The following is a 26,330-nucleotide window of genomic DNA, read 5'->3' as shown; positions in this document are numbered from 1 at the left end:
CCCCAGCCTCCCTTTCCTCTTCCTCCTCCCCCTCCTCCCACTCCTTGGCCTAGCCCACCGCCTTCTTGGCCTAGCCGCTGCCGGGGGGCTGGGAGGAGATGCCCCTCGCCTTTATGGGGGGACACCGAGGAGGAGGAGGAGGGTGAGCTAGAACCCACGGGGAGCCAGAGTCGTCGTCGGGTTCATTGATTGATAGGGGCCCGGGGGTGGGAGGAAGGGTCGGGACCTCTTGCGAAACGTCCGAGGAGCCCCGATGCTGGACATCACCCCCCAGACCCTCCTGGAGTCTCCGGGCCGCGTCTGCCCCACCCTGCCCTCGCTGACCGAGGACGGTAAGTGTGACCCCTGACCCTTCCCCATGGATCCTTCCCCCAAGCTGGACCCACCGTGGGGGGGGGGAGGTCATCCTGGGTCCTCCCTTAAACCACCCTCCACCTGCGGCTTTGGGTCTCTGCCCCTCCCTTTGTGGGGGTCAACGTCCCCCCAGATTGGACCCCAAGGCCTTCCTTTATGTAGGCCTTCTGTGTGAAACGACCCCCTCTTTTTCTCTTCAACCCAGTTTCTGACCTAGCCCCCCTAAAATAGGCTATTTCCCAATCTATCCAGGGCCCCGGCGGCCCGTCAGGTGGGCCCGGGGCCGCTGCCAACGTTAAGGACGTCTCCTTGCCGGCCGCCGGGCTTAACGGGAGTTTAGGGGGCTCGGTTGTCCACCGACGGATTTTTCACCCACACCTGCTGGTCCCTGGGTTTGATTGTCTATCAATTCTGGGTTTCCGCTTCCAGGGCCTCTCTCCCAAGACGCCTTCCCCCATTAAGCCCCCTTCCAAGAGCACTGGCCTGGGAGTCAGAGGACCCGGGTTCTAATCCCAGCTCTGTTACGTGCCCGCTGCGTGACCTTGGGCGAGTCGCTTAACGTCTCTGTGCCTCAGCTACCTCATCTGTAAAATGGGGATTCAATGCCTATTCCCTCTCCTACTTAGACTGTGAGCCCTTTGTGGGACAGAGACTGTGTCCGACCTGGTTATCTTTTATCTTCCCCAACACTTAGGACAGTGCCTGTCACGAAGAGCGTAACAAATACTGTTTATTATTATTATTACTATTATTATTTTCCCCGACTCCTTTTCCCTTACGCGTGTTCTATATACGTGGATCTAAGCACGTGTCTTCCCCAACACTTAGGACAGTGCTCGACACATAATAAGAGCATAACAAATGCTATTATTATTATTATTTTCTCCAACTCCTTCTCCTTTATGTGTCTTCTATATACTTGGATCTAAGCATGTATCTTCCCCAACACTTAGGACAGCGCTCGACACATAATAAGAGCATAACACATACTATTATTATCATTACTGTTATTTTCTCCAACTCCTTCTCCCTTATGTGTCTTCTATATACTTGGATCTAAGCATTATCTTCCCCAACACTTAGGACGGTGCTTGACACATAGTAAGAGCGTAACAAATGCCACAATTATTATTCCTATTATTTTCATTTTCCCCAATTCCTTCTCCCTTTTGGGTCTTCTATTCACTTGGATCTAAGCACTTGATAGTCATCCCACCCCCAGCCCCTACAGCACTTATTTGCATATCAGTTATTTCTTTAAATATTAATGTCTGACAGCACTCAGGTACAGATCAGTTATTTCTTTCTATTGGTGTCTGTTCCCCCCGGCCCCTCCGGACTGTAAACCTATCGTGGGTGGGGAGCCTATCTACCGATTCTATTGTACTCTCCAAGTGCTCACTACAGTGCGCTGCACACAGTGAGCGCTCAATAAATACCACTGATTGATTGATGAGACAGCACAGGGGTCGGTGTGACTCAGTGGAAAGACCACGGAGACTTCCACTTCTGCCACTTTCCTGCCTGTCGCCCCGGACGAGCCGTTTAACTTCTCTGTGCTTCGGTTCCCTCATCCGTAAAACGGGGAAAAGATACTTGTTCTCCCTCCCCACTAGATGTGAACCCCATACGGGACCAGAACCGTGTCGAATCTTTGTATCTTGTATTTACCAATCAATCGATCGTATTTATTACGCGATGACTGTGTGCAAACCACCGTACGATACTCTTGGGAGAGTCCAATAGAGCAGAGTTGGTGGACACGTTCTCCGCCCACGAGTTTACGGTCTAGAGGGTTTGGCACATAGTAAGCACTTGATTAATACCATTATTAAGATTATGATTGTGATTATGATTGTGATGATGAGGATTATTATTGCGCTGCTAGACTCTGCCTGACGGCTGTTGGCCTTCTCATTTGAATCTCAGAAATCTTTAGTATCTGGGGGAGCGTGTCTGAATTTGTGGAGCATCAGCTGGGCAAGCAAAAGGTGAGATTTGCAGCTTTTTTTTAAAAAAAAAACAGTATTTTTTAAGCGCTTTTACTATATGCCAAGTGTAGATACGAGCTAATCGGGTTGGACACGGTCCCTGTCCCACCTGGGGTTCACAGTCTTCATCCCCATTTTACAGATGAAGGAACTGAGGCACAGAGAGGTTCAGTGACTTACCCAAGGTCACCCAGCAGACAAGGGGCGGAGCCGGGATTAGAACTCAGGTTCTCCCGACCTGAGGTGCCCCCTCTTTCTGCTGGAGTCCAAGGACTCATCCAGACCCCCGGAGAAAGCGGTCAAATGTCCTGCAGCGGGTTAGATCCGGCAGGGCGGCAGGCAGGGGGATGGACTTGGTGGCCTCCGGAGGCGACTTCCCCGCCTGGCTGTATTTCTGCATTTGCGCTGGTGGTGCCGGGGGTGAAATGTGCCTACAGGAAGAAGCGTTGGGGGGCTTTTAGCTCGTGATCTGGCAAGGTGGGGCATCGCCCTGGGGTCAGTAAAGGTAACGATGGAGTGACGGGAAATCTCCGTCGGTTTCCATCCTGACGGTGTTGGGACCTTTCCTGTCAGAGTGGCCCGAGGCTACCGTTGTAACAGTGATATAATAATAATAATTATGGTACCGGTGAAGCGCTTACTAAGTGCCAAGCGGTGTCCTAAGTGCTGGGGTAGACCCAAGTTAGGTTGGATCCAGTCTCGGTCCCACCTGGGGCTCACGCTCTTAATCCTCATTTTACAGATGAGGTAACCGAGGCCCGGAGCAGTTAGCTGACTTGCCCGAGGTCCCCCAGCGTACGTGTGGCGGAGCCGGGATTAGCGCCCAGGTCTTTCCGACTCCCGGGCCCGTGCTCTATCCACTAAGCCACGCCGTCCCTCTGCGACTTTGTTGGGAAGAGGAGCCGCGGGGAGAGCACTGAGCGAGAGGCAGATACTTAACACATTTAAAATCTAGATTTTATTTTTATTTTTATGATATCAATGGGCAAGATCGGGGGTGCCGGGGTAGGGCACACCTGGGGCGCCGAGGCTGCTCCCCGGGAATTCAGGGGCAACATTAAGCACTTCTTTGGGCAGAGTTTTTCGGTCCGGTCTGGAGGGGTGGGAAGGCCGTGTGCGCCCCCCGGTCCTCGGCCCCCGTTCCCCGGCGCCTCCAGGCCTTCGGATCAGCTCGTCTCACCCCCACCGTTTGCCCGCGGTGGATCTCGTTCAGGGGGTCCGGATTCCGGGATTCGGAACCTTCACCCTACAGAGGCAGAAGATCGAGCTGGGGAACAGATTCCTCCTTCTGCAGAGGCCCGTGTTTATCTTGTCGGAGAAGTTTGTCCAGATCCACCGGCTCCAGCAGAGCAAGATCCACTTGACGGGTAAGCTCTAGACCGTCAGCTCGTTGTGCGCAGGGAATGCGTCTGCCGATCATTGCATTGCGCTCTCCCCAGCGCTTAGTACAGTGCTCTGCACACAGTGAACCCTCAATAAATGCAAATGGCTGAGCGGGCGAGAAGCCAGAGAGGAAGGGAGGCGGTCACGTCACGCCTCTCCCCAGCTGCTCCCTTCCTGCTTTCCTCATCTGCGGCCTAGTGCCTAGCACAGCGCTCGACACTTAGTAATGTCGGTATTTGTTAAGCGCTTACTATGTGCACTGTTCTAAGCGCTGGGGTAGATACAGGGTGATCAGGTCGTCCCACGTGAGGCTCACAGTTAATCCCCGTTTGACAGAGGAGGGGACTGAGGCGCAGAGAAGTTAAGTGACTTGCCCACAGTCACGCAGCTGTCAAGTGGCAGAGCCGGGATTCGAACCCATGACCTCTCCCAAGCCCGGACTCTTTCCACTGAGCCATGCTGGCTTGGGAAAGTGTGAGATCTAGTAGCTGCAAATCCTGCCCTCAAGAGAGCCTAAGGGGTAAGATGTGGAAATAGAATTTACAGATTGGAGGAAGGAGTGGCGGATGTGTATAATAAACAGTCACGGTACCTGTTAAGCGCTTACTATGTGTCAAGCACCGTTCTGAGCGCCGGGGTAGATTCAAGTTAGGTCGGACACGGTCCCTGTCCCACGTAGGGCTCACACTCTTAATCCCCATTTTACAGACGAGGTAGCCGAGGCCCAGAGAAGTTGAGTGACTTGCCCGAGGTCACCCAGCAGACAGGTGGCAGAGCCGGAATCCGAATCCCTGCCATTCCCGCCCCTTCTGTCCCCGCCGCAGGTGAAATCCCCGTCGCGCCTCTGAACTTCTCCACCATCTCCCTGGAGGGTCCCTTCCACCGGGACGTGGTGGAGGGCTGCGTGAGGGAGACCCTGCTCTTCTTCTCCCGCTCCGTCGCCACCAAGCAGAACGTGGAGTTCACCTTCAAGGGCATCGGGGTCCTCGCCATCCGAGGCGGCAAGGCGAAGATGAAGTTTTACAAGGAATTCCTCAGCGCCGTGGACGGGAGCGGGAACCTGATGAAGGCCCTTTGCAACGTAAGCCGGCTCCTTCCCGCTCGGCGGCCCCCCGCGCCCCGTCCGCACCGCCCCGGCTCTGACCCGGGAGGGCAGACGGCCCCAGTTTCGAGGGGGTCCGCGGACATGAACGTCCCGCTGCGGCTTTCGGGTAGGGTGAGGGGAGCGGTGTGGCCTGTTGGATGGAGCACGGTCCATGGATTAGATCTGGCCTCTAATCCCAACTCCACCACCTGTCTGCCGTGTGACCTTGGGCAGTCACTTAACTTCTCTGGGCCTCAGTTACCTCAGCTGCAAAATGGGGAGTAAGACTGGGAGCCCCACGTGAGACGGGGCCCGGGTCCAACCCGATTCGCTTCTATCCACCTCGGCGCTTAGGACAGATAGTAAGGGCTTAGCAGATATCACAACTATTATTAATATTAGGATGTTTGGCACAAGGTACAGAGAATGTGTGTGTGTAGAAGAGGTAAGAGAGAGAGTGGGGAGTGGGTCTGGATTACTGAACAGTATTTTCTTAGTGGAGCTCCCACCCCGGCTGAAGTTTCCAGAGCAGAACTGCCTCCCAAGCCCAACCCCGTGCAGACGGTCAAGCGACGAGTAGTTGCCCCGTGGCTAGGGGAGGGCTTACGCCCGGGAGAGGCTTGCGTATCTGCCCCTAGGGAGACCCGAGCCCCAGCTCCACACAATTCTCTTTCCTTCGGCCCGAGGACAGATCGAAACGGAGGGGGACCCACCTTTCCCAGAGCCACTCCTGTGGGCCTTAGGGGCTGACGGAGACCCGACCGCCCAGCCTGTGGAAAGAGGGTGTCCCTTATCCCCGCGCCACTGGGTTTGCTCTGAGGACCGGTTGCCCTGCTGCCCCGTGGCAGAGAGATCTCGGCCTTCTTCCACCTCTCCCTGGGACCCCAGCCGCCCTCCTGCACTTCTTTCTGGGCTGCTGTGGCTTCTCAGTGGTGGCTGGAGGCTTGGAACGTCGGCGAAGGGTTTCGGAGACTTCAGAGACGCAGTCACCGCGGCCAGAGGACGCCGCCCGGCTTCTCCGGGATAAAGCAGTGTCCAGCTGGTTGGGGCTGACGCCTCCATCCCGCTAGGGATAGTTCTCGAAAGAATAATCCCATTGGGGTTGTTTTTTTAGGAGAGCCCTTTTATTTTGCCCAAGTGCCTTCACGTCAATCATCTCCTTTTACCCTCACAACACCCCAGACGAGGAACTGAGGCTCGGAGAGGCTAAGTGACTTGCCAAAGGTCACACAGCTGGGACTGGCACCCAGGTCTACCCGATAGACCCCGCCGCCTCAGTGCGGGCCTCAGCCGACCCTCGGCCGGGACACTCGGAGGAGACCTGTAGCCGCCCCTTTGCCAAAAGTGGTTCCGGGATGGGCCCTCGGACTGACGGCCGCCATCCGGCCCTCCCGCCCCGGGGACGTGGTCGTGCCTGGGTCCGCTCCGCCGGCGAGGTGCCGGTTCTGGTTCCGGGACTCGCGGCCGGCGTTTCCTGACCGCTCCCCATTGCCCCGGTGCAGAGGCCCGGGACGGCCGACTCGGTGGTGTCCGGCAGAGACGGCCCCGGAGCGAGCCGGCCCGGCAGCATCATCACGTTTCCCAGGTGAGACTCCGGACATCGCCGGGAGGGGGACAGAGAGTATTTACTGAGTGCCCACTGGGTTCAGTACACTTTACGAGGTGCTTGGGAAGTGCAAAACTAGCCATTTATACATTCCCTGCTCAAGGAGATTCAGTGGGGGAGCAAAACTTAATAACAATCAATCGAAGATATTTATTGAACACTGTAGCTTGGCAGGCTACCGTACGGCGGAATTAACAGACACATTCCCGGCCTGTAATAAACTGATATTCGTTATATGCCCGTTCTCATAATAATACTCAAGGTACTCATTGAGCACTGCTTAGCTACGTGCTGAAGTAGACAAGTTAATAATACCAGACGCTGCGCGTCCCACACGGTGCTCACCATCTGAGAGACAGGGAAAGCAGGGATGGAAAACGCCATTTTACAGATGAGGAAGATTCCGTGAATTACCCGCGCTCACCCAGTAGGCTAGTGGCGTGAGAACCCAGATCTCCTGGCTCACGACCCCGTGCTCCTTCCACTAGACCACACTGCCCACTCACTCATTCTGGCTCGGGAAAGATCTGGAAATCGGACTTGTCTCTAGGATCGAGCTCAAGGAGTCAGAAGGGAAGCCGGCCACGGTGACCATCACCGAGGAGAATGAAGTGGGCGAGACGGACAAGATGACGCCGCGAGAGCCGGCGGATGATGGAACGGAAGGCGAGAAAGGTTGGTTAATGGACATTCGAGACCCACCCCCACCCCAACCCCCCCCGCCACAACCCGCTTTACCGCCCGGCCTGGAGACTTTTCGCTCAGCCACCTCTGGGCCATGCTGGATTCACTGCTTTCCTTCTTTCCAGCTCATTCCCTGCCTCCCCTCAGGAAAACTCATCCCATGGGACTTTGTGTACCCCACCAGGAGTCTGACCCTCTCCCTCCCCATCTTCTTCCCCCTCTTCCTCCGTCTTCTCTCCCTCCATCCTCTCCCTTTCTCTCCTTTCCTCCCCTATCCCCACCTTCTTTCCCTGTCCCCCCATGTGCACACGCTCTCTCGCCCCAGCTCCGCCAGACTGGGGTGGACCATGGAGGGAGGCTTGCGTTCTTTCTGTTTCCCTCATTCTGACTCTCTGCAGAGAGCCGGGGCAAGGTCGATTTTTGGGTCTGGCCCTTCAAATGGGGCATATCTGCTGCTAACCACCCCCCGGGTAGGTACCCGCCCAAACCACGTCGTCCGTTTCCTCTGATTTCTGTCCCCGGAGGGGACGGAGTTTTCCACGCCCGGGACCCCGGAAGACAGGCACCAGGGTCCCGTATAGGGACCGACCGACTGATCGATCCGTCGATCGACGAGGCGACGGCAGGCAGTCGGCGTTGGAAACACCGGCGTGAGCTCGTGTACCTCAAGGAAGGCAGAGAGGGGGGAATTTTTGGAGTTTTCCACATCTGTTTCTCTCCTCGAGGACAGGGAGAGCGCTCCTCCGCTCTCCCATACACTTAGTCCAGCGCGCTGCACAAAGGCGGCTCTCGAACAAGGTCTCCCATTGACTGAATTTCCTCCTCCCCATCGTAGAGAGCGCTTCCTCCAAGAAGTTGCAGGCCCGGCCGGCCATGTCTCCTCCCAAGGTGCCACCTGGAAACCGGCCCGACGAGGCGGAGAAACCCAGCGCTGGAGAGAGGAGCAGTCCTGCGGAAAGGTGAGGTAAAGAGGCCCCCGAACCCCCTTTTCTTCTTGGATTAGGAGCCCGGCAGATCCCGGGGCGACCATCACAGGTGCGGGGTGGGATGGTGACTTCGGCAAGCCGCTTAACCTCCCCCGGCCTCAGTTTCTCCATCTGCAAAATGAGGCCAAGATGACCAGCCTCATCCACCTCTGGGATGAGAAAGTGAGGTGGTTGAGGAGGCGGTTTAGACAGGCGAGAAGGCCCTCTGGGGTCCAAGGTGTGGCTGGGGATCACCTGACTTGATTTCTGCTCTGCCTGAAGACAGAGATATTAAGCTCGATGTCACCGAAGCTGAGGTGAGATCTGATCTCTGGAGGGAAACTGATGCTCCCGTTCAGTCCTCACAGATCACCGTCGCCCGCGGCTCCCGAGGAGGAAACCGACAGCTCCCCGGCCAGAGCCAAAACCTCGGCAGTTCCAGTTTGCCAGGACCACCTCAGGGCGGGACAGGTGAGGTCCCAACTGTTTCTAACTCCCCACCGTGACTTCAGACTGGTCTGTGGCTGAGAGAGAAAACCTGGCTTCTCGGGAGCGAGATCAAATTCCCTCGGGTTGCCTCCGGCCTCTGGAAAATCCTCTTCCTAGAACGCAACTGGCCCGCAACCGGAACCCCCTTGTGCTGTGTGGCGGGAAAGTGGAGCTGAAAGGATTTAACAGGGTTCCACCTGCGTGATTGTAAGCTCTTTGAGGTCCAGGAGCCAGCGTCTTGCTTCTCCGCACCTCCCGACCATTTAGCACAGTGCTTCACGCTCATTATGTATTGAGCACCTACTGTGTGTAAGCACTAAGCACTTGAGAGAGTCTACTAGAGGTAATGGACGTGGTCACCGCCCTCGAGGGGCTTCCAGTCTAGGTTCCGGGTGGAGTCCAAACCTCTTTGCCTCCTCCTCTGCCTTTGGGCAGAGGCGAGGAGGAGGAGGCAGAGTGCTTATCCTCCTTGTGCTTCCAGGAAATGTGCTACTTGTGCATGCAGCGTGCCCAGAGGAACGTGCCCGTGTACCTGAGTGAGGAGAGGAAGAGGAAAGATACGGAAGAGATGCGGATCCTGCAGCAGTACCAGGCCCTGAGGGACCAGGAAGCCCTGCACAAGCACCAGGTATTCCTGCCCGGAGAAATCCCGTGTCCCCCGGGGCGAGGCGGCCGGAAGGTGCCCGTCAGGGAATGGCCAGCTGAGAGAGTTCCTGGTAGTAGAATGGAACTCGGTTCATTTTTTCATAAGCCTGTCGGGGCTCCCTGCCCTGTTGATGCCCCGGGGAGTCCGGCCTTGCCGGGAGTGGGTTCCGATCCTGCCCGAGGAGGTTTCTCAAGCTGCTTCTAATGTCCCTGTCCCGTCCTTTCCCCGTGCACAGATGCAGAGTCTGGCCATCCGAGAGCAGAACCAGAAAAACGCCGCCTATAACCTGGGCATCGCAGAGGCCATCCGGAGCCACAGGCAGGAGAAACCAGAATTTCACGTAAGAGCTCGCGGGGCCGCCGTGTCCTTCTCCCTTCCCCCGTGTCCCACCCCCGGCCAGGGAGCAGTGGCAAAGCTTTGAATTTGTACGGCCCTTTTTCATTCTTCCAAAGCGCCGTCGGGGATCTCTTTTTAGCCTCACACCATCCCTGTGAGGTCAGGAGAAGCGGGTAGTCTCCTCATTATACCGCTGAGGAAACTGGGGCGCAGAAGGGTTAAGAGATTTTCCCAAAGTCACACAGCAGGCCAGAGCAGGGATTAGAAACTCTGGGATAGATATAGAATAATTAGAACCACGCTCGGGGATAGAGATAGAATAATGAGATTGGACACAGTCCAGGTCCCCCACGGGGCTCACAGTATTAATCCCCATTTTACAGATGAGGTCGCTGAGGCATAGAGAAGTTAAATGACTTGCCCAAGGTCTCACAGCACACAAATGGTGGGGCCAGAATTAGAACCCCGGTCCTCCTGACTCCCAGATGCTCTGTCGACTAGGCCATATTGCTTCCTTTACGCGGAGCGCAGTACGAGGCACAACGGAGTACAACCGAGGACTCTGTTCCCTGCCCACAAGGAGCTTTCAGTCTAGAGGGGAAGCCAGGCAGTAAAATAAATTACGGGTACGAACAGAAACGACGTGGGGCTGAACGTGGGGTGAACGTCAAGTACTTGAAGGGTACAGAGCCAAGCCCACCGAGGGCAGTTAGTGTGTTTATTGTTATCTAGTACTCTCCCAAGAGCTTAGTACACGGCTTAGCACACGGTAGACGGCTCAATAAATACAACTGAATGAACAAAGTGCTGGCCTTGAGCGATTTGGTGTGAGTCTCTGACTCTCTCTCTCTCCCCTTCCCTCCCCGTGCCCCCCACCAGAAGTCCTTCCTGTTCTCGCGGCGACCGCCCAGCGCCCCGCTGAACTCCCAGAGGCGGCAGGAGTACGCCCGCGACCTGCTGACGCAGCTGGAGGAGAAGAGGGAGAGGGACGCGAAGCAGAGGCAGAACAAGGCCATCATGGAGCACCTGGAACAAGCGCAGCTAGCCGAAGAGTGAGTCCTCGCTCTCTCAACCCCAAGCCTTGGGTTGATTCTCTTCTAGAACTACATGCAGGTTTCTGGGGGTTTGCCATTAATATTATTGTTACGGCATCTGTTCGGTGCTTGCCACGTGCCAAGCGCCGTTCTAAAGACGGGGGTAGAAACGGGATCATCGGGTCGGATACAGTCCCTGTCCCGCTCGAAGTAGGAAGGAGAAGAGGTGACTTATCCCTGTTTCACAGATGAGGCCACCGAGGCCCCGAGCAGCGAAGTGAATTGCCCCAGGACACGCGGCAGGACAGTGGCAGAGCTGGGATTATTATGATTGTTATTAAGAATTATTATTATTATTGTTGTGGTATTTGTTAAGGGCTTACTATGTGCCAGGCACTAAACTAAGGGCTGGGTACAAGCAAACCGGGTTGGACCCGATCCCTGTCCCACATGGAGCTCACAATCTCAATCCCCGCTTTACAGATGAGGGAACTGAGGCCCAGAGAAGGAAAGTGACTTGCTCAAGGCCACAGACGAGGGGCCGAGCCGGGATCAGGACCCATGACCTTCTGATTCCGAGGCCCGTCTCCCGTAGGAACCAAAGGGGGGCCCCGAGAGGCTCCGCTACCCTCCTGCTCACCCACCCGCCGACGGTCAAGCCCAACCCCTGATGCCATCGGCAGATTCAGCTGCGCGGTGGGCACGGGGAACGGGCCGGCCGTGGGCGGGACCCCGACTGGGAGATCCCAGAGGGGGGATAGGCCGGGACGGTTCGGGGATGGACCTGTCGGCTCCTTCTGGGCCCGGAGAACGCTGGAAACTGAAGCCACGAGGAAAGGGTGGCTGGATTTAATTCTGTAGCACCGTGGGGCTGCCCGCTGAGGGGAACACTGGCTGCCCAATTCCAGCCCCCTGCAAGTGGCCAAGGCAGACGGTGTGGCCCGGTAGAAAGATCGCCGGCTTGGGAGTCTCGGGACCTGGACTCCGCCGCCTGCCTGCCGTGTGATCTCGGGCAATCATTTCACTTCTCCGTCCCTTAGTTTCCTCGTCTGTTCCGGAATACCTGTTCTCCCTGTCCCTTAGACTGAGCCCCATATGGGGTAGGGACTGGGTCTGACCTGGTTATCTCGTATCTACCCCGGTGCTTAACCTAGTGCTTGGCACGGAGCACGCTCTCAACGAATTCCTCGGTTCCCGTTAGTAAGGCGGGGGTCAGGGACCGTCCAGATCCGGTTCGAGGTGATTTTTTCCCGGAAGCTCTAGCGTGTGCTCCGTTTTCTTCATCATCTTGGCCTTGGAGGGTAGGGGTGGAGATGGCCGGCTGGGTCTCCTCATGCCTTTGCACCATTTCCCATCGCCCGCTGCCAAGCTGGGCGCGCTGTGGACCGATAACTGCCCCGAGGGCGAACACGTAAAGGTCATCGTCACGCGGCCGGCGGAGCATCTTCTCCGGGGCGGGCCCCGCAGAGAGCTCTCCCCACCGTGTTCGCCGTGGAGAGGGAAGTCCCCGGGGGCAGGGCTTCCCGCTCTGTACGGGGCAGCCCGGCTCGCCCCTCTTCTGGGGCGGGCGAGGGCGACGATGCCATCCCACCTCCGGAAACCTGGACGAGGCCCCTTCCCTTCTCCCCTCTAGACTCGCCGCCCAAAGAGCGAAGTATCTGCGGGACAAAACGGAGGAAGCCCGGTGCTACCGGAGAGCCCTGCACGCCCAGGTAGGCCAGAACGGGTCTCCGGGCCCGGGGCGAGGAGTTTGGACGACCCCCGGCCTGCTTTTTAAACCCGAGCGAGGGCCCGGCTCCGTCGGGCCGTCTGCGGCCCGGGCGCCCGGCTCTCCCGCCGGACGCCCCCGTCAACCCTCCGTCTCCCCCCGCCCCAGATAAAGAACCGTCCGGCTCCCCTGCCGCCCTGCGAGCCCAACTGCGCCCAGCCCATCTTTGGGAAGTGGAGCCAGAGCGCCGAGCACGTGGCGGAAATCCGGCAGAGGGAGCGGGATTTCTACGAGCACCAGCTGCGGGCGGCCACGGAGTGCAAGAGGGCGGCCCTCCTGAGCCGGCTGCGGGACCGGCGCCGGGAGGTCGACATGCTGCAGCGGAGCAAGAATGAGTGAGGCTGGGGGCTGCGCGGGGGCTGCCCGGGAGAGCCAAGACGGGGCCCGGGGCGGGTGGGACAGCCCCTCATGGGAGTCGAGGACGACGCGGCGGGGAGAGAAAAGGAGGGGGCCGGCCCTTGGTCCCTCACCCCCTTCCCGCGAGGCCTGACCCCGGAGCGCTCGGACATCAGCTCCCCGTCCGCCAGCGGGCCTGAGGCTTTCTCCCTCCGGGTCCTTCGGCTACTCGGGGGAGGCAGGGGCTGGGCCCTCTGTTCCCGCCTTCCCAGGGTCCCCGGCCCGGGGACCCCCCGGAGTCTCGGGGGGTCTCGGGCCGGGAGCTGAGGCGCCCACCGCCGCTGGGCCCAGGTACCTGGCGGACAGGGATGCCGAGCTGGAGCGGATGCACCGGACCCACCTGGACCTGCAGGACCACTGGGGGAAGAGCGCCGAGATGAAACGGCAGCACGACCGCGACGAGAGGGCCTTTGAACGGTAAAGCCCGGCGGCCAGGCCCCGTCCACCCGCCCCAGAGCTCCCCCCTCCCTCCGTCGTCCCCCCGGTTGCGGGCGGGAGCTGCGACGGGGGCAGGGACGTGGAAGCGCATTCGGCGCCCTGACCCGCCCGGTGACCCCGTCCTTCCGCCCCAACTCCCCATCTCACCCCACCCCCCCCCCCGCGCCTGCCGTCGGGAGGGTGGAAGATGTGAACCCTGACCTCAGGCCGGCTGCCTCCGAGGGGGCGGAGACGAGGAGGGTCCCACCGCCAGCATCTGGCTCGGCTCGTTAGGCCGTTGACGACTCGAGCCCGCCTGCTTCGGTCCCGCCCCCCCCCCTCCCCGGGCTGAGTCCCGGAGCTGGGGCTGGGATCGTCGAACCAGAAGGCGGGGAGTGGGGATTAGGCCCGCAGGACGTCCCCTTGTCCCGCAGACCGCCCACACGTTTCTTTCCCCCTTCCGCCCAGCTCTACGGACGAGGTCTTTATCCTGGACCAGTGCAAGAAATATCACCGCTGCTGCCGGTGCAAGAGGGGCCTGGGGAACTGCGGGAGCAGCAACCTGTGGCCGCTGACCAAACAGCTGCCGGGCTCCCGCCTGCTGGTTTAGAGAGGTCTGAGTCTACCCCGGGGGCGTCCCAGGGCCACCGAGGGAGGGTGGCGCCCGGCCGGGGGCTCCCCGCCGGTCCTCGTCTGCGGGCGGATGGCTCTCCCTCTCTCCCATTAAAAAGACAACGAAAAACACAGTCCTGCCGCCACCGGCCGTCTCCCAAGGGCCCGTCCGGGGTGGGGTTGGAAGACCCAGGCGTGGGAGTACGGGGTGGTGGTCAGCGTGGGGGCTTCTGGGCGGGAGGATACACCCAGCCCCAGCGGCCTCGGCTGTGGGGAAGAAAGGGCGAGGACGGGTGCGTGGTCCACAGGGTGAGGAGGGCGAGACCGGGGCCCGCCACCCAGCCACCGCTTGAACGCCTCCCTCGTCATCCTCACCGTGACCGCGCCTCTTGCAGGGAACGAGAAATAGGGCCGATCGGAGCCAGGAGGCCGTGCGCGCGGGACCGTCGGTCTGTGGGCGGAGAGGACGGGGGCGGGAAGGAGTAACCTCTGCCCGCTTCTGGTGAATAAACCCCGGATCCCGGCGGGGACCACCGCGTCACCCGGAGGCGGTCCGGCCGTGGCCGCGCCGTCCCCGTGGACCGAGTCCTTGAACTGGGCCCACGTCCTTCTCGGACGAATCCGGGGCAAGGCCGCGGGGGCCCGGAATTCTCGTAGCCCCCGCGACCCACGGTCTGGCGGCAAGAACACGCGCTTGGGAGTCGGAGGTGGGAGGTTCTCATCCTGGCCCCGCCACCTTGTGACCTCGGGTAAGTCACTCGACCCCACTGTGCCTCGGTCGCCTCATCTGTAGGATGGGGGACGGGGACCGTATCCCACCTCATTACCTTGTATCTACCCCAGTGCCTAGCATCTAGTAAGCGCTTAACGGATACCGTAATCATTATGATTAATGATTATTATTAACCCTTTATCCGGGGGGGGGGGCGTGAAAGGGAAGCCGGGGAGGGGGGAACGGCTCAGACGTGCTGGGTCTCCATGGCCTCCGCGGGCCACCTGTAGCTGTCCAGATCCAAGGAGTCGTAGGCGGGGCTGTATAGGAGGGTGCGGAGGAAGGCTTCCTTGTCCTGGGGCTCCGGGTAGAGGGAGGCCACGTTGGTGCGGTAGGCGTGCTCCATCACCTAGGCGGAGGGAGAGGGGCCGGTGACCCCCAGATTCTCCGGGCCGCGGCCGGAGTTAGCCAACAGGCACCGTCCTCTGGCTCGAGCTGGGGCGGCCGGAGGAAGGGCCCCGCGCCCACCTCCCCAGTGGACGTTCTCCGGGTGACTTTTCTTTCGCCACGGGGGTCGGCAGGAAGGCCGCCCCCTTTTTCCCGGAGGGCTGGGGGCCGGGACCGAGGGGCGGGGGGAGCGGGAGGCCAGGGACGGGAGCCGGGAACCCCGGTGCCGGAGGGAGGGCGAGCGGATGCGGCCCTGGGCCGACGGGCCCGCTTCTAGCGCCGCCCCTCCCTGGGCGACCTCGGGCAAGTCGCTTAAACTCGCTGAGCCTCGACCTCTTCGTCTGAGCCTCTGCCCCTCCCGGCCCGCAGGGTTGTGGTGAGGAAACCCTGAAGAAAGGGTCTCTCTCCCACACACCCCCCCCCATTAGCTGCACTGTCCCCTGGGGGCGGGGACCCCCGAGCAGAGGTGCCAACGTTGCATTTTGGGGGCAAAGTCGGGGAGGGAACGGGGCTCCAAGAGCTAACGGGCCAGAATGCCACCATTTTGGATCTCGCTGACCCTAACTCGCCTCGGGTCTTGTCAGTGGCTGGGGCCCAGCCAGGAAGCGGGGAGGGGGAAGGAGGGTCCCCGTGTCCCGTACCTTGACGGCGATGCGCAGGGACACGTCCCGGATGGAGTTGAGGGGTGGGTAGAGTCTCCCTTCGGCCAGATTGTGTTCGGAGACCTCCTGGGCAATGTGCTGCAGGAGGAGGAGGAGGAGGACGGTGACACTGAGCCTCCCCGACCAGATCCCGTCTCCCCAGACAAAACGACGCCTCCTCCCGCACCCTCGCCTCCCCCTCAGCTCCCACTCCACCTTCCCGGTGCGGGACGAGATGCCCCCGTGGCCCAGCCGGGATGTCGGTGTTACAACAGGAGGCCGGACCGCCCCGACCGAGCGAGCTCGGAAAATCCCTCCGGGAACATCGAGCGACACCAGTGCCCATCTGAACTCGCTCCATATCAGGCGGGCTCCGGAGCGGGCCTGGGGGTTCCCACTCTCCTCCGCTCGTGGGATGAGTAAAATCCCGGCCTCCCCCCAAGAGGGGCCCCCTCCCCGCCACCCCCCGGGGATCTCCCCTCCTCCCCTGCCCCCCAACACACACACACACACACACACACACACACACACACACACACACCTCTGCCGTGAGGAGGAAGATCTCATCGGAAATGTGGCGGATGCCGCAGGAGATGACCCCCAGAGCCACGCCCGGGAACACGTAGGCGTTGTTTCCCTGCCCGGGGACGAACGTCCGTCCGTCCTCGAGGGTCACCGGAGGAAACGGGCTCCCGCTGGCGAAAATCCCACGGCCCTGCCGGGGCGGAAAAGAGAGCGCTCAATCGTCCACGGCGACGGGGCCGTGACCGGCGTGGATTTCCGGGCTTCCTCCCAACGCCCTCCTTGGTAGCCACTCGTTCCGCCCAATCGCTGATAGCGTCCGCTCCCGAGAAGCGCACACCGAACGAATGCGGATTTCTTCCTGGGAAGAGCAGGGGAAGGACCGCGGGGAAGAGGAGGAGGGGCCCGGCTAAGCCGCAGGATGGATAAACAGCACCGGACGCCTGCCTTAATAAGCTCCCGGGTTTACGGGGAAGCGGTCGCCTTGGGCACGGGGCCTACGGTGTCTTAGAAAAGAGACACCAAACCTCTCAGAACACCAAAAGTCAGGAGCCAGGAGATCAGCGGGGCAGATCCCGGGGCCGGAGGGGTCGCCGTCCGGACGAGGAGGGCCTGGCTTACGGCCGTTTGCCCCCCGGCACTCGGCCCGTTGGCCGGCTGGGTCTCCCGGGGCAGGCGGGGGGCCCGGCGGGTACCTCGGTCAGGCGGTAGCACTGGTCGGCCGTGCACTCGGCCTTGCTGGTGGGGTTGCTGAGGGCGAAGATGAGGGGTCGCTCGTTGAAGGACGCCATGTCCCTCAGGATCTGCTCCGTGAAGGCTCCGGCGACGGCGGCCACGCCTGGGCAGAGGAGGAGGAGGAAGGTTAGGCGGCTGGGGTGGGTCGGGGGCGGCAGCCCTGGGGAGAAGCCCTTCTCGGGGAGGGGCGGAGGCCGCCGAGGTGAGGGGCGAGAGGCCCCGGGGCAGAGCCTGAAGTCCAGCAGGCGGACCCCAGACCTCCCCGTTTCCCTCAGGACGTGGCTTCCCATCTCCCTGGGCTCTCAAGCCCCTGCTCCCCCAGTGACAACGTCCCGGGTTTCTATTCTTCGATGTTGCTCGGGGGCACCCGTGCGGTCTTTCGACTCGGAAGAGCGCTCCTCGCCGAGAAGGATCGGGGGCTGCTCTGCCCGGACGGGGTCCTCCCAAACCCCACGCGAGCCCTCTTCTTCCTGCGGGAGGAGGGACGGGAGGGAAAGCGGGGTAGGGGGTCCCCCGGGGAGGCTCCCCGCGGCTAAGGGGAGGCCTCCCCCTGGAGGAACGGAAGCCCAGGGTCCGTCCCGCCGGGACTCTGACCTATGACGGCGGTGGGCTTCACGGCCCGCACCACCTCCTCCAACGTCTTCACCTGGGCGTGGTCCTGAGCAAACGGCTCTTTCTCGGGGTTCAGGTGGCTTCTTCCCTGGAAGGAGGACGAGGAGGGGCAGAGAGCGGGAGAGGATCTATGGGCGCCCGTCGCCACTGCCCAGAGCGGATCGGGTTCCCCCCCCCACTCCGGCCCCGGGGCTTGGGTGGGGTCCGGGTTGGCTGCCGCTCGCCACACGCGTCCCCTTCCCCTCCCTTTGGCCGGCTGGCGTGAGAACCAGAGGAAAGCTCAGGGAGACCTCGGCGAGCTCTCGGGGACCGGCGGAGAGGGCTGGGGGAAGTGAAGCTTCGGGGCTCCGTTGTGCGCTTCGACCCGGCCGCGGCCTCCCTCTGAGGCCAAGCCGGACCGCCAGAAGGACTCCCAGCGGGCCACGGCGCCGGAATGACGCCTCGGCCGAGCCCGAGGGTAAGCGGGCGTGTGCCAACCCACCCTCCTTCCCCCGTCCTCCCCGCACACGCCTCCTTCCTCCCGCCCCATCTGGGGCCAGCGTGCTGCCCTCCTCTCTCCCCCCCGGGGTGCCCGGCCTCTCCCGCTCAGCGGCACGCGGGCCAGCGTGCCCTTACGGACGGTGCACGTCTGCCGGCACACACGGGTGCCCGGCGGGGGCTGCCGCAGAGACCCCCGGCACTAGGACCACCCGAGCCCCGAGGCCGAGCACCGGGGCCGGGCGGGAGCGCGGCCCGTGGCCCCGGGCGAACCCCGGGCCCCCCGTCCCCCTGTTCCGGCGGACTCACCTTGACGATGAGGCCCCTGGAGTCCACCATCCAGATCTTGCGGACGGCCTGCGCCCGCGGGACCCCTTCTTTCTCCAAGGCCATGATGAGCAGGTGGGCGATACCCATTGCAGCCTGGGGGCCGGGCCCCAAGCCGCAAGAAACACGCAGTGGGGTTCGGCGGGCCCGGTTTTCCGCCGGGATCCCCGAAGCCCAGGGAGGCCGAGGGGCTCCCCTCGAGCCCACGGCCCGCCGAGGCAGAACCGGAGGCCGGGCCCTGCCCCCTGCCGCCCCCGCCCCCTGGCCCGTCTCACCTCTCCGGCCCCCTGGAACACGAAGACGTGATCGGAGAGTCTGTCCCGGGTGATCCTGAGCGCGGCGAGGATGCCAGCCACAGCGACGGACGCCGTCCCTAAAGCCGTACCGGGGCACGGGCGACCTTCACTCGCTAGAGCTCGGTCCGAGCCAGTGCGGTCTTCCCCGGGGCCGCTGTGGTCGGAGCCTGGACCCTCCCCCGTTGCCCTCCCCAAGAGCCCTGCGTCCAGACCGCTGGCCGGCGCAGGGCACACGACGGGAGGAAAGGATGTAGCACCCCTGCCCTCGAGGCGATTCCGATCTTAGGGATTCTTCAACGGGGAGTAGCCCCGTGCCTCCCCGCGCCTTCGTTTCCCTCCCCGCTCCGGCCCCGGGACCGATTTCCGCCGGCGCCGTTCTAAGCACTGGGGTCGATCCAAGCCAATCGGGTTGGACGCGTCTCCGTCCCACATGGGGCTCACCCTCTTAATCCCCATTTTGCAGTTGGGGTAACTGAGGCCCAGAGAAGGGAAGCGGCTTGCCCGCACAGCGCACAGAAGACACGCGGCGGAGCCGGGACGAGGAACGGTGCTTGGCACATAGTAAGCGCTTAACAATCACTACAGCTATCATCATCACTGGGGCAGCTACGGGGAGGGGAGAAGCAAGAGGAGGGGGATCCGATTCAGCCCTCTGGCCTCACCACAGGACCACAAGATGGCACCCTCACACGCTCCAAGGTGGGACGGTTCCCCGACGCCCTTGAGGCGGCCCCATCTCCAAGCCCGGGGTGGGGGCTTGGGGGGGAGTGGGGGGGGGTGTGTGTGTCCATCCCCACCACCTGGCAGGGCCACTCGTCTCTGTCTTAGCTCCCAGTGACCTTCCTCTGGCTTCCAGCCCGCAGTGTCCTGGCCTCGAGCGCTTCCTGCCCATCCCATCTGCTCTCTGTAATAATAATAATTATTATTATGGCATTTGTTAAGTACTTACTCCGTGCCAGGCACCGATCTAAGCGCTGGGACGGATACGAGATAATGGGGGCGGAGGACGCAGGGGTCCCTTCAGGGCCACCTTCCACGGAGGGAAAACAGGGATCCGTTCCCGAGGGGTCTGCTGTCACCCCAGGGGGCTGGACGTGAGAGGTCATTTCTTTCGGGGGGCCTCCCCATCCCCCTTGACCAGAGAACGGTTCCCTGGCCCGTGGAGGCGGCCACCCGGCTCCCGGGCCCCACCCTGTCCTCCCAGGGTTTCTGGCCAGGGCAGGGGCCGGGGCGGGCCAGAAACTCCCTCGTTCTCCAAAGGGAACGAAACTGGGATCCCGGGCCCGGCCACACGCTGGGTACGATCTGGCCCGGTCCGTGCTTCCGGCTACTGTCTCCCAGCCAGAGACCCCGGCCTCTCTCGCCGTCAGAAACGGCCGCCCGGATTAATCCGACCACAATCCCTCCTGCTGCCTGCCCGCTGTCTTCTTGTCCCGGCAGAGGCGGAGATGGGGAGGCTCTGGCCACCGGCTTCCAGCTCTCCCTGCCCCCCCAGTGGAAGAAGAAGAATCGGAGAGTCGGCCGGACCAGCCCTGGGAAGGCCCGGGTCCACGTGTTTTCTGGACAGGGTCCCAGGGGTCCTCAGGTGGGACTGCCTGAGCCGGCCGGGCAGGAAGTGGGCCCCCGGCCAGGTGGGGAGGAAACCCCCGGCCGGATGGGAGGGAGAGGCGGCCTTGGGAATCCCCGGGTTTCCGCTGTCGGGGCTCGGGGTTCCGGGGCGGGGCCTGAGCCGTCAAACCAGACCGAGGCCGGAGCCCTTTAGACCTCTGCCCTCTCCGCCGGAGCCCCTGGCCCCTCAGGCCCCAGCCATGCCAGTGCCCTCAGGGTTGCCGCTGGCCAGTGAGAGTCCCCGTGTGGGGAAGAGCCCCATCGGGCACCGAGCGCAGCTCCGTGCCTACTGTGGCGTTGGTGCCGGCACAGTGCCCACCCCCTAGGGCCCCATCGGGTTGGGCTCCTCTCCGGTGCTGGTCCGCCCCGAACTCGGGGCCCTCCCGGGGTGGGGGGCAGAGGCCTCGAGCCGCCCTTCGAGCCAAGTGCTTCCCGGCAGTGGCCCGGCCTCCAGGCCGCCCCCGCCATCTCCTTGCCTTTCGCCAGCCCGGTGGATCGCGCCCAGGCGCCCGGCCCAGCCTCGGGGCGCCTCTGTCTCGGCCCCGGCGGCTTCTCCCACAGAGTGCTGCCCTGCCAGGTGGCGGGGTCCCCGATGGGGTAGCCCCGGGGGCTCAGGGACCGCCGTGGTTCCACGGGATCCAACGGCCGACACGGCCCACCGCCTCCACGGGCCCCCCCGCCCCCGGCTCCTCGTCCCCCGACTCGCTCCCCGCTGCCCTCGGGCCCCGCGCGCGGTCACCGACCCTGGATGTCGTCGTTGAACATGCAGTACTGGTCGCGGTACTTGTTCAGCAGCCGGAAGGCGTTGGCATTGGCGAAGTCCTCAAACTGGATGAGGCAGCTGATGCCATACCTGCGGTGCGGGGAAGAGGAAAGACGGAGGTACCTTCTCTGCAGGAGGCTCCCTGGCCCCATTTTTTTAAAAATGATATTCGTTAAGCACTTGCTACACGCCAGGCGCTGCACTAAGCGCCGGGGTAGATACAAGATAATCAGGTTGGATACAATCCTCGTCCCACAAGGGGCTCAGAGTCTAAAGCCCCATTAAGGTGACCGAGGCGCACGGAGAAGTGAAGCGACGTGTCCGAGGTCACACCTCAGACACGCGGCAGAGCCGGGATTAGGACTTCCGTGCCTCCCGAGGAGCCCCTGGCCCAGGCCAGCGTGGACTCCGTTTCGTCTCCCGGCCTCGCCCGGGTTTATCCTGAGAGGCCACCCCGGCAGACGCCGAACCCTCGTACGCCTTTGGGGAGAAGTGATAAACCAGAGGGGCCCCGAGCCCGGGGGCATCGCCGGCCCGGCGCCGCCCCGGCACCGGCCCTCACGCCGGGAGGAGGGGAGACGGGGACGTCAGGGGGCGGGAGGGAGGCGCGGGCTCCCCCCGGACCGTGGGCACCGGCCACGACTCGGTGGCCCCGGAGAAGCCCGCGCCCGGTGGGCCCCTTCCTGTCGATCTCCACGCCGCCTCCGGACCCGGCCGGTGGGATCCGGACCCGGCCGTCCCGAGGCTGAAACGATCCGGGCGCGCCTCCCCCCAGCAGCGGTTTGACAGCGACGACGCGGGGCCCCGGGGGAGCCGGGAAAAGGCAGACACGGTTCCGGGATGTCTGGAAAAGCCCCGGCGATCGCGAGGGCGAGCGTCGACGTTTCCCCACGTCCCACTGAAAGATGCGCTCCCTCAGACACCGGAGGGGTGACTCGCCCGCCGTCCTTCCAGCGGGCCCTCGTTCCGGCCCGGCCGGGGTTTCCCCGGCCGCGGGGACCGCGAGAGACATCTGCTCTGCGTTTCGTACAAACGAGAACAATGGACTGTCCGTAAACCCTCTTTCCCGCCGCCAGATGCATTCCGCTTCCCTGACGCACGTGCCCGGGCCGGGCTTCTGGGCACCAGGGAACGGGGTTGCGGGGTCGCCTCCGTGGCCTTTCCACCCCGGCCCGTTCGACCTCCCGCTGTGAACGGCCAGGCCCCGTGGGCAGGGATCACGGCCGTCAACTATCCTATTCTCCCCAGTGCTTCCGGGGCTCGGCCCCGAGTCGACGCCCAGTGGACGCTGCCGACCGGTCGACCGAGGGGTTCACGAGTCAGCAGGTTGAGATTTGGTCCACCTCCGAGCTGGAAAGATCTGGAAGCGCTCCCTGCTCTGACACGATCCTCCGCCGTGCAGCCCCTGCCCCTCGACTCCAACGGAAGCAGAGACGGGAGCGTGCGGATGCCCCCGCACGGGCCATCCGAACCCCAGTCGATCCCTTCGCCCGAGGAATCACTTAAGACCGCGTCCGACCTAATCGCCTTGCGCCTCGTACCTACCCCGGCGCTTAGAATAGTCTAAGTGCTTAACCAGTACCGTAAAAAGGCCCGTCCGTTATTCTTGGCGGGAGATTCCGCACGCATCCAGAATTTATTTATATTAACGTCTGTCTCCCGCTCTGGACCGTAAGCTCACCGCGGCAGGGAACGTGTCTACCAACTGTTACGTCGGACTCGCCCAAGCGCTTAGAACAGTGCTCCGCACACGGTAGGCGCTCGATGAATACCACCGATCGATCACCGTCATCGCCAGCATCACCATCACCGACGCCTCTCCTCGGGGTCATCGGAATCAGGAACCGCGTCGCCCCCCCGCTTCGCGTTACAGCGAAGAAACTCGGAGTGAGTGGTGAGGGACAGAGGACCCCCGGAGGACACCGTGACCGGCCCGAAGTGGGGGGAGCGTGGGGGGCTCCGGGCCGGGGGGTGTCCGCCTTCCTCTGCTCTCCCCTCGCCGCCCGGCCTGGCTCCGGCCCCAAAAGACGCAGCCGCTCTCCACCCTGGCATCCATCACTCCGGACGCTACTTTCGCCCGTCCGGGAGCCCGCGGCCCCCTCCGTCCCTGTCCTTCGCCTCTACAGGGGACCGGGTGAGCGGCAGAAACCGAATGGGGTCCTCCGGCTGACCAGAACCGTCTGGGCACCACGGAAGGCGAAGAGCGGGGAGCCCTACCGCGAATCCCGCGGCCAGGGTCCGGGCCCACGAGACGGCGCCGTTTCAGAGATCGGGTCCGCTCCCGGGCCGGTGCTCCCTCTCCCAGCTCTTGTGCCCCCGCGAGCTGGCCCCGTAGCGCAGTGCGGACGCGAGCGACTCCCAAGCTCTTCTCCGGCCGCCGCTCGGGTCCCGGCTGCTTTCGAAGCAGCGGGGGGCTGGCGGGCGGGCCGCGGTACCTTGTTTGGGTTGACTCGGGCCTCGCCCAGACCGCGTGCGGGGGAGTGAGGGCCAGAAGCCACTTACTTGTCGGTGACCGCCTGCATGAACTCGTCGAGCAGCTGATCGTACGGCTCCCCACGCACCCGCCTGTGCTTCAGTCCGATGTACAGGGGATCCCGCAGGAGCTCCTGAAAGACACGGCCCCGAGTTATACGCCCACACGCGCACACAGCAAGACGGAAACCCACCCCCACACACCCCGCTGAGAAAACACCCCGTGGGACAAACTCTTCCCTCGTGAAAAAGAATCAATAAAAAATAACCGGCCTAGCGGAAAAGGTTCGGGACTTGGAGCCGGGAGACCTGGGCTTTTTAATCCCGGTTCTACCGCTCGTCTTCACTGGGACGTCGGGTAAGTCAGTTTCCTCATCTGTAAAGTGGTGGGGGGGGGGGGGGTCCTCTCTCGGGTTCGCAGCTGGAGAGTTTCCAGGGGAAGCTGCTGGGTTTTACCCAAGCAGCCGAGGGAAGCCTTTGGAGGTTTTCAAGGAAGGGGTTGGTGTGCGGCGATCGGCGTTAACCACGGGACGTCCGCCCCGAGCCCCACTGAAGACACGATGTCTACGGACGCCCTGAAGATCTCACCGGAGGTGAGGCCTGCTGAATTTCAAAGCCCCTCCGTTTGATTTACGGCTCTGCCCAAGCGTGGAGGTAGGATCCGGGGGAGGTCCGCACCGGAGAGGACGGAATGTGCCTGCTTATTGTTGTACTTTACTCTCCCAAGCGCTTAGTACAGTGCTCTGCGAAAAGTAAGCGTTCGATAAACACAGTTGAACGAACTGAATGAATGAACGGACCGGCAGGAGCCGGCATGGGGAGGCTTGGGGGAGGAGAAGGGTGGTGGGGTGGGTGGGGTGCAGGCCTGACGGGAGGCGGAGGGCTGGGGAGGGGGGTCCTAGCTGAGGTCGGTGCCACTGTATTCCTCCCGTGAGGGTGGGGAAGAGGTGAATAAGGCTTTCCACGACTGTTTTCCGGCAGCGGGTTTCCGGAAGATTTTTCTCGGGGAGGCCCGAGTCCAAAAACATGGACCGTTTTCTCCTCCCTGGTTGCCGAAACCCCACACTGTGGATTCGAGTGGGAAGAGACATCGACCTTCTGGCCCAGAAACGTATTTATCGGACATAGCAACGGCCGCGCCCGAGCCTGACCGGGTTTGGAGCCGAGGCTCTCGGGTGAGTGACCTGCCTATGCTTCATCCTCCGGAGAGGGGCGGGACGATGAAAGGTTTTTCGGGGGTGTGGGGGGGGGGGTTGGTCCCTGGGAGCCCAAACCTTGGTGTCCTTCTTTCTGAACTGTCCTAATGTAAGCAGCGGACGAATTTTCAGAAGCCCAAAAGAGAGACAGAAAGAGAGGGATGGAATGACAAAGTGAGAAGACCAGTGAGATCGAGCGAGAGACAGCATGGCTGAGTGGGAAGAGCCAGGGACCATGGGTCAGGAGGCCTGGATTCAAATCCCAGCTCTGCCACCTGCCTGTTCCGAGGCCTTGGGCAATTCACTTCATATCTCTGGACCTCAGTGTCCTCATCTGCGAAATGGGGATAAAATAGCCATTCTACCGCTATCTTTGACTGTGAGTCCCGTGTGGGACAGGTAGTGTTCTCAAATCTGATGATCTTATACCACGATTATAACTATAAGAGACACTGAGAGACACACACGTAGAGAGGCACACACATGTACATATATATATAGAGAGAGAGAGAGAAAACACATCTTAAAATGTGTCAACCTTTGGGATGTGGGGAGCCCTTAACACACACCGTGTTCAATACTTACTATTGAACAGCGTTGCAGAAAATCAAAGTTCCTTTCAACCGACAGACCCCACCAGTGGGTTGTTCCTCTCTGTTCTCTTCTCCCGCTACATCCCACCTCTTGCTCTTTACTCCTTTCTAGCAAGCCTTGCCCCTGCCTGCAACGCTCTCCTTCCTCAGTGCCCCCGAAACGACGCCCTTTGTCTCCCTCTTCCCTAGAATTCTTGTGCTCGACTGGAGGGAAGAATGCCCTAAACTTCCTTGTGGCTGAGTGAAAGGGAGACTACCACAGAACTCTGCTTGGTGCCAGGGCTGGGGTGGAGGATGCACTTTTCCCCACGGGGCGTTCCCAGACTCGAGGGCAGATATCCCGGGGTGACTCTGCCCGTCCCCGACTAGCCCTCCCTGACGTAGGGAAATGGCAGAAGACCCAGGCCACCTCATTGGCCTTCTCTCTTGCCAATTCCGGGGGCGGGTCCGGCTCGGGGGGGACGACGCCACAGATTCTAACCAGTTCCATCCTGGTTCTCATCCCCTAGGCCCAAAGTTCTCTTTCCAATTCCCAGGCCGCCCCTGGGATTTTGCAGGGCTCGGTTAAACGAGGCCTCCCTGCTGGCGCCCCGTCCCCTTCCCCACTGCCTCCCCCCCGGCCCGGGAGGTCCAGATGGCTGCCTCTCATCTGCAGGAAGCCGGAGCAGAGAGCCACAAGCTGATGACGGCCGAACAGGGGGCGGCGGGCAGGGGACGGACGCGGATATTTTTCAGACCAGCGTGAGTCACTGGGACCCCGGCTCCCTTCCCCTCTGAGTCAGAGGGTGACGGAGGGGACGCCCCCTCCTCCGTGGGGGTCCCTGTTGGCGCCAGCTGGGTTTTCTCTTTGAACCCGTCCCCGGTTCCAGGTGAGCGCGACTCCCGGTTTGGAACAAGCCCAGGTGTTTTCCTTCAACAGGAAACAGAGGGGATTTTCCTTTGGCTCGGGGGAAACCTCTTCTCCTGCAGGAGGTTCGTTAACAACCACTGTACCGATTTTATCCCTTCTGACGTCCTTTCCTTCTCCCGCTTCTGTGGCTTCACTCCCACCCCTCCTGCTCTCCTCCCCGCCCCTTCCCATCTCAGGGGTTCAGGTTTCCAGCCACCTCTCCCTGTGATGGAGAGAACAGGGCAAGAGATCGGGGAGTTCTCCACTGACCCCGT

The 26,330-nt window shown here is 61.9% G+C and overlaps 2 protein-coding genes across 2 annotated transcripts in view; one reads left to right on the top strand and one right to left on the bottom strand.

Moving 5' to 3' along the window:
• Window positions 1-13,899, top strand: CCDC81 (coiled-coil domain containing 81). The gene is made up of 15 exons (XM_029048216.2): window positions 1-332; window positions 2,284-2,345; window positions 3,559-3,712; window positions 4,553-4,809; window positions 6,315-6,397; window positions 6,969-7,093; window positions 7,938-8,061; window positions 8,427-8,538; window positions 9,038-9,184; window positions 9,438-9,542; window positions 10,418-10,590; window positions 12,206-12,284; window positions 12,449-12,675; window positions 13,028-13,153; window positions 13,622-13,899. The coding sequence occupies exons 1-15, from the start codon at window positions 254-256 to the stop codon at window positions 13,761-13,763; spliced, it is 1,995 nt and encodes a 664-aa protein (XP_028904049.1). The 5' UTR covers window positions 1-253; the 3' UTR covers window positions 13,764-13,899.
• Window positions 13,900-14,645: 746 nt separating this feature from the next.
• ME3 (malic enzyme 3) overlaps window positions 14,646-26,330 on the bottom strand; it is a 71,984-nt gene continuing 60,299 nt past the window's right edge. The window contains exons 9-17 of the mRNA XM_029048544.1: window positions 23,408-23,511; window positions 20,886-20,995; window positions 18,514-18,611; window positions 18,221-18,334; window positions 17,417-17,522; window positions 16,783-16,925; window positions 16,107-16,280; window positions 15,566-15,664; window positions 14,646-14,886 (exon numbers count right to left, since the gene is read on the bottom strand). Coding sequence (XP_028904377.1) covers window positions 14,725-14,886; window positions 15,566-15,664; window positions 16,107-16,280; window positions 16,783-16,925; window positions 17,417-17,522; window positions 18,221-18,334; window positions 18,514-18,611; window positions 20,886-20,995; window positions 23,408-23,511 — 1,110 coding nt within the window. The 3' untranslated portion in view covers window positions 14,646-14,724. The remainder of the gene's footprint in view (window positions 14,887-15,565; window positions 15,665-16,106; window positions 16,281-16,782; window positions 16,926-17,416; window positions 17,523-18,220; window positions 18,335-18,513; window positions 18,612-20,885; window positions 20,996-23,407; window positions 23,512-26,330) is intronic.

This window comes from Ornithorhynchus anatinus, chromosome 20, assembly GCF_004115215.2.
Source record: "Ornithorhynchus anatinus isolate Pmale09 chromosome 20, mOrnAna1.pri.v4, whole genome shotgun sequence".
Classification (NCBI taxonomy): Eukaryota; Metazoa; Chordata; class Mammalia; order Monotremata; family Ornithorhynchidae; genus Ornithorhynchus; species Ornithorhynchus anatinus.
This window is presented reverse-complemented; position numbering and strand designations above follow the sequence as displayed.